The sequence below is a fragment of the Apium graveolens genome, unplaced genomic scaffold, assembly GCF_009905375.1.
Source record: "Apium graveolens cultivar Ventura unplaced genomic scaffold, ASM990537v1 ctg3169, whole genome shotgun sequence".
Lineage (NCBI taxonomy): Eukaryota > Viridiplantae > Streptophyta > Magnoliopsida > Apiales > Apiaceae > Apium > Apium graveolens.
Window position 1 is genome coordinate 87,458 of NW_027417970.1, and position 7,893 is coordinate 95,350.

Consider the following 7,893-nt stretch of genomic DNA (forward strand, 5'->3'; position numbering starts at 1 on the left):
ACTTACATTCTGGAATCTTTAAAGGCCGAATTGATCCACTTGGTCTTTGATGTTTTGCCTTCACTTTCTGACAAGTATAACACCTCGCAACCCATTCTGCTACTTCTCACTTCATATTTGGCCACCAAAAATTTAGCTTCAAGTCCTGGTACATCTTGGTGCTTCCCAGATGGATTGAAAATCTAGAATTATAAGCTTTCCGTAGTATTTGATTTTTCAGTTCAACTACTTGAGGAATCCAAATCCTTGATGAAAATCTTAATATCCCTTGCTCATCTTTTTGTATACATAACTCTTCTCCGGTCATTTGATTATTCTCTTGATATCAATATTCATTTTGATGTCATATCAAATTAGATATCAATACGAACTTTGATGCTTACAACATCCCATATTGAAGTCAACATCAATCATCTATATTAATACCACCTTTGATATTTAACAACAAACTAAATATCAACATCAAGCAGAGACTGAATCAAACTGTATTTTATTCAAACAACTCATTTGGCAATGCCATCAAATTTAATCTTTCCTTTCTGCTGAGCGCGTCGGCTACTACATTCGCCTTTCCTGTGTGATAATTTATCGAACAATCGTATTCCTTTATAAGTTCCAACCATCTCCTTTACCTCATGTTGAGCTCCTTATGAGTGAATATATACTTCAAGCTCTTATGATCCGTATATATTTTACACTTCTCTCCATACAGGTAGTGCCTCCATATCTTGAGCGCAAATACTGTAGCTGCTAACTCCAAATCATGAGTCGAATATTTCAATTCATGAGGTTTAAGCTGTCTGGATGCATATGAATCATCTTGTTGTGCTGCATTAGCACACGGCCCAAACCCTTATGTAAAGCGTCGCTATAAATCATGAATTCTCCTTTGTCATCCGGTAATACCAATACCGGGGCGGTAACCAATCTTTGCTTCAATTCTTGGAAACACTCTTCACAATCCTTATTACATTCAAACTTGTGGTTCTTCCTTGTTAGCTTAGTCAGTGGCGTAGCAATCTTTGAGAAATCCTTTACGAATCTTCTGCAATACCCGACCAATCCTAGAAAACTTCTTACTTCTGTGGGATTCTTGGGTCTCTCCCAACTCATTACTGCTTCGATCTTTGCAAAGTCCATTCTAATTCCTTCACTTCCAATTATATGCCCTAAAAATTGAACTTCTCGCAACCAAAACTCACACTTTGAAAATTTGGCATACAGCTTCTCTTGTCTAAGAATCTCCAAAGCTATCCACAAATATTGCTCATGCTCCTCTTCTGACTTTGAATATATCAGAATGTCTTTGATGAAGACCACGACGAACTTATCCAAATATCTCTTGAAAACTCTATTCATTAAATCCATGAAAGCTGCTGGGGCATTTTTTAACCCAAATGACAATAAAAACTCATAATGTTTATACCTTGTCCTGAATGCCGTCTTCGGAATATCTTCTGGCTTGATCTTCAACTGATGGTATCCTGATCTTAAATCAATCCTAGAGAAACACTTAGCTCCTTTTAATTGATCAAATAGATCATCTATCCTTGGTAGCGGATATCTGTTCTTAATCATCAATTTGTTCAACTCGCGATAGTCTATACACAGTCTCATACTTCCATCTTTTTTCTTTACAAACAGAACTTGTGCTCCTCATAGCGACATACCGGGCCTTATATTTATCCAAAAGTTCTTGCAATTGACTTGCTAACTCATTCATCTCTGCTGGGGCCATTTTATATGGTGCCTTTGAAACTGGTTCTGCTCTTGGAGGAAGATTAATCTCAAACTCAATTTGTCAATCTGGCGGTAATCCTGACAACTCTTCGGGAAACACGTTCGGAAATTCTCTCACCACTGGAATCGCTTCTATACTAGGAACTTCCTTCTTCGAATCCACTACATAAGTTAGGAATGCCTCGCAATCTTTCCTAAGCAACTTGCTAGCCTGAACAGCTGTAAGAAATAATTGTTCTTGCTTTTGTCCTTTAAACACCACTTTCATTCCATTCTTTAACCTTAAATAAACTCTTTTAGACTTACAATCAATCTGAGCATTATTCTTTCCTAACCAATCCATTCCTAAGATTATATTAAACTCTCCTAGCTTGAAGAGTATCAAATCGACTGGAAACTTGTGCCCGGAGATATCAATCTCACACTCTGGACACAACTGACTTACATGTACCTTTTCTTGATTAGAAATTACTATACTCATTACCTCATTCATATCCTTCTTATCACAATTTATTCTTCCAGCAAAAGATTCGAATATAAAAGATCTTGTAGCTCCAGAATCAATCAATACTTTAGCTTCAACATTGTTTATAGAGAGCTTACCTGCGATCACATCTAAGTTCTGAACAATGTCCTTCATTTTCAAATTAAAAGTCCGTGTTGATGCTTGCGGAACTGGTTCAGACGGTGAAGGTAAAGCCAATACCTCAGTCGGCACAGATGCACTAATCGTTGCTACACTCATCAAATTTTGTATTGGTCCTGAAGACTTACACTCCCTAGCCATGTGTCCTGGCTTCCCACACTTGAAACAAGTAATTCCTGTCTTCTGAGCCTTACACTCATTTGCCAAATGTTCTTTGTGATTGCACCAATAACAAGTCATGTTGATCTTATTACAACTCTCGGATGCTTCTTCCCACAATGCTTGCATTCAACCCTTGGCTGCCTATTCTCACTTGCTGGTCCTTGATTCTGTTAGAAATTTCCTTTGTTATTCTACTTCTTACTCACTTCTCCTTTCTTCTGTGAGTTCCATCCCTTCTGGAATCCAATCCTCTTCATATTCTTGTCTATCTGACCTCCTGATTCTGTCCTTTCTCCTTGAAATACCTTCCTTTTCTTGTTATCTCTTTCCTTCCTGGACTACACTCAATTACTTTAAATCAAAGCCGCCTTCTGAACTACTCCTGCATAAGTATCGATTTCAAACATCGACACTCTATCTCGAATCCAATATATAAGCCCTTGCTGAAACCTTTGGGCTTTCTCTTCTTCAGTTCCCACATACTTGGCCACAAACCTTGATAATTCTATGAACTTCTTCTCATACTCCAAGACTGACATATTCCCTTGCTTCAATTCCAAAAACTTCACTTCTCCTTAAATCTTGCCCAAGTAACTAGTTGAACTGCTTCCATGGCCTTCACGGAATCCCATCAATAGATCACTTCTCCTTTCAGAAAATATGTAGCATAGAAAATCTTCTGCTCTTCCCCTAACCTAACCAATTCGAAAGATCTCTCCATTTCTCTTATCTAGGTGTTGGCTACAACTGGATCAGTGGTATCATGAAAAGTTGGAGGGTTCACAATTTGAAAAGCTTTGAAAGTTACTATTGGCTGAGGAGGTACTGGTGGATCTAGTTGATGTTGGTGTTGTTCATGATTCTCTGGGTTTCAAAATTATTGTTGTTGAAATTATTGTTGAGTAGTTTATTGTTGTTGAGCAAGTGTATCAGGGTTGGTAGAGGTACTAGTTTGCCTCGTCTTTTTGGGTGGCATGATTCCGAAATAAAAAGGTTTAACAAAACAGTTGTAAATATAACAATTATTTCAACTTAAGGGGGTTTACAAGTTAAGGTTATCACATGCGATTCAGATTTTTGGTTATTAGCAATAAAGGTGATAGACAATTCTAGATATGGAAACGAAAGAGAATTTGAAACGGAATAGCAAGGTATTAATCATCAAAGCAAAGTCGACATAAAACACAAAAATTAAGGTTCGAATAAAATACAACGATATCAAAGTTCAACAAGGAAATAGGGAAACTACATAGTTCAAGAGTTCAACAACTAGAATGATGTTGGATTTTTAACGCAGCGGGGGCATGGCAAAACACTTTTACACATACAAAATACAAATAAAAGCATATAAATCGTGAATAAAAATTTGAGGGATCGAATCTAATCTTTTAAAATAATTCGGAGACAACGATCAGAGATCCTTAGCAGTTGCTCCTCAAGTGTGAAGCACTCCACCGGTATCCACCAAGAAAACGATGTTAAGGAGGAGGAAGAAGGTGGAGAGGATTGGGTTTTCCAAACTTTTTGGGTTTTCGGGTTAGAATAAAATTAGGGTCTATAATAGTGTATTTATAGGCAAATTTTTCAGCTGAAATTTTCCCATAAATATTATTATTATTATCCCATTTATTATTCTCATTAATAATTAAAACACCTTTTAATCATTAATCCTTTTTCTAAACACTTTAGAAATAATTCTCTCTCTTGATTTAATTTCCAAAAATTAAATCCTTTAATTAATAATATTAAGAACTTTTCTTAATTAATTTATAATCAATTAAATCTCATTTAATCAATTATTAAATCTGCCAATTAATTATTTATTTCATAAATAAATAATTATTTAGCCATTATTAATTAATTCCTCCATCATTAAATCATTCTCTTTTTATGGTGTGACCCTGTAGGTTCAATATTAAGCCGGTAGTAGAAATAAATAATAATAAAACTATTTTATCATTATTTATATAAATTCTCTAATTTATTAAATATGATTAATTAATTAATCACATTTATTCTACATCGTGAGGGATACTTCTCAGCATATCGCGACTATCCGGATAATATGAATTCACTGCTTAGAATACCAAGAACCTATTCAGTGAATAGTTACAGTACAATAAACTCCTTCTACCCTACAATGTCCCGATTAAATACAAGGCATGGATCTCGTGTCAAGCCTATCTAATTTAATCACTTGCTTACCATTTACTATGCGTAGTTCTATGCAAATTAGAAACTCCTTTCTAATTTCATTCACTCTGGCCAGAGATTCCTGAACTAGCATAAGTGGATCAGCCTTGAACATTCGCTTCCTTCACTGGAAGGGGTAGATCCTTTATTGATCATACACTATCTTCGTGTACAAATTCCTATACCCAGAAGAGCCCTAATAATTGTCCCTGGAGACTAAGAACTAAACCAAAGCATAGTTCAGTGTACACAAGATGACTATGATGACCTCAAGTCTAAGGATACTTGTACAACTATCACTATGTGAACAACTGCTGACACGTGAGTGAACTCCATCAGTTGTTCAGCTGTACGAGTCATGTTCAGTGAACTTATTCTATAATAAGCACCTACATACTAGCTATAATGTCACCACACAAATGTCTATGAGAACAGACATCCTTCATAATGAAGCAAGCATAGTATGTACCGATCTTTACGGATTATTAATTACCAGTTAGTAATCCTATGACCAGGAACTATTTAAGTTTAGAGTTATCATCTTTTCAGGTCTCACTATTATGATCTCATCATAATCCATAAAAAGCTTTACTCTAAACTATGGTATATCTTATTTAAACACTTAAATAGATAGAGCCCGTAATAAAAACAAAACAAGTCTTTTATTAAAATCAGTGAAATCAAAACAGATTATATAAAAAGTTATTCCTAAATCCTAATACCTGATTGGACTTAGGACATATTCCTTTCAATCTCCCACTTGTACTAAAGCCAATCACTCTGGTATCTAATACCCATCCTGTCATTATGACGATCAAAGTGACTTTCATTAAGTAGCTTTGTGAGTGGGTCTGCTATGTTGTTATGTGTGTCAACTCTATTTCAATACAATACAAGAAATGTTACCGCGCTCTCACTAACCCTTTTGTAGACACATGGTTCATCTACGTTTTTCATAAAACCAAACTCTTTGATTGTCTCATCAAAACGAATGTTCCATCTTTCGAGAAGCTTGCTTTAAACCACATATGGTTCGCAGTAGCTTACACACTAGGTGTTCATTTCCCTTGGAAAGAAAACCATCTGGCCATTTGCCAGATCTCATAGTCGTAGTAAGCAGCATTCGCAAGCAAAATCCGAACTGATTATAACAGGGCTACAGGTAAAAGGTTTCATCAAAGTCAATCCATTGCCTTTTTTTGAATTCTTTTGCCACAAGCCTAGCCTTAAAGGTCTCCACCTGGCCATCTGCTATAATCTATCTTTTGTATACCGTATACATAGATTCCATTCTGGATTTTATGGCATTATGCCATTTCTCTGAGTCAACACTACTTATAGCCTCATTATAGGTTACAGGGTCGTCATCATCAATGATCGACAACTCATTGTCATTCTCAATGACAAGGCCATATTACCCCTCAGGTTGGCGAGACACTCTCCCTGATCTATGAATGGGCTGTTCCACAAAAGGTTGTTCAGTCATAACAGGTGTTTTTACTCGATTTGTAGTAGTTTGTGCTTCTTCAAGTTCAATTTTTCTCCCACTGTTTCCTTCAAGGATAAACTCCTTTTCCAAGAAGGTAGCATGTCTGGAGACAAACACCCGATGATCGGTGCAAAAGTAACACCCTAAAGTCTCTTTTGGATATCCCACAAAACTACATTTTACGGATCGATATTCCAGCTTATCTGGGTCAACTTTCTTGACATAAGCTGGACATCCCCAAATCTTAACGTGTTTAAGACTCGGTTTCCTTTCTTTCCATATCTCATACGAAGTTTGAGGAACAGATTTGGAAAGCACCTTATTCAGTAAATATGCTGAGGTTTCCAATACATAACCCCATAGGAATACTGGAAGATTTGCATAGCTCATCATGGACCGAACTATGTCTAACAAAGTTCGATTTCTCCTTTCAGATACTAATCTGGAGGAGTCCACTGGGAGACTATACCATTTACTTTGAGATAATCTAGAAACACTCCATTAAAGTATTCACCACCTCGATCTAATTGAAGAATTATAATACTATGTTTGGTTTGTTTCTCCACTTCATACTTATACTCTTTGATCTTTTCAAAGGCTTCAGACTTCTGTTTCATCAAACACATACCCGAATCTAGATCTATCATCTATGAAAGTAATGAAGTATGAAAATCCACCCATGGCTTGCTAGACATTGGTCCACATACATCTGTGTGTACCATTCCTAGCAAATTTGCAGCCCTCTCTCCATGTCTACTAAATGGAGACTGCAGTGCCACTATGAAGTGAGATTTTCATCATCCCTTTTCTTTTATTAGTTTGTTCAATCTGAAGTAAATTATGTCACATTTATACAGACCATTATTTAAAGTACCACGTCCATAAAGAATATTAACTCTAAGAATAGAACATTCATTATTCTCAATAATAAATGAAAATCCAGCCAAGTCTAACATGGGAATAATATTCCTCACAATCGAGGGAACAAAATAACACTTATTTAAAACAATAGTCTTGCCCGTAGGCATATGTAAATGAAATGATTCTACATCTTCAGCAGCAACTCTTGCTCCATTTCCCATCAGTAGAATCACCTCCTCTTCCTCAAGAGTCCTACTTCTCCTTGGTCCCTGCAACAAATTGCAGATTTGAGAACCACAGGCGGTATCTAATACCCAAGTAGAAATTTGATTTAATGACATATTCACTTCTATCATGAACATACCTGAATCAGAAGCGGTAGTCTCACTACCCTTCTTCTTCTTCAATTCTGCAAGGTAAACCTTGCAGTTCCTCTTCCAGTGCCCCACCTTGTTACAGTGAATGCAAACAACTTTGCTCTTGGGGTCTTCAGCTTTTGGTGGAACCGGCATTTTCTCACCTACTTTCTTCTTCTTGGAAGGGTTCCTCTTCCTTTTCTTAGGATTGGAACCTTCACCAATTAGAAGAACAGAACTCTTCTTAGGGGAAAATTCGATTCCGTAGTCTTCAACATGTTGTGGAGTTCAGGCAGGCCGACATCCAACTTATTTATGTGAAAGTTCACAACAAACTGCGAGAACGAACTCGGAAGCGATTGCAAGACCAAGTCTTGGCTCAGCTCCCCATCCATGGCAAAACCAAGTTTTCCAAGACATTCAATCAAATTGATCATCTTAAGTAC

At 36.6% G+C, this 7,893-nt stretch overlaps 1 protein-coding gene across 1 annotated transcript; it reads right to left on the minus strand.

The window, feature by feature from the left end:
- Positions 1–1,801: 1,801 nt before the first annotated feature.
- LOC141700996 (uncharacterized) lies at positions 1,802–2,527 on the minus strand. Its single transcript, XM_074504648.1, has 2 exons — positions 2,139–2,527; positions 1,802–2,021 (listed from the first exon to the last, which is right to left on the minus strand). Exons 1-2 carry the CDS (start codon positions 2,525–2,527, stop codon positions 1,802–1,804), a joined length of 609 nt encoding a protein of 202 aa, XP_074360749.1.
- Between the last annotated feature and the right edge of the window lie 5,366 nt (positions 2,528–7,893).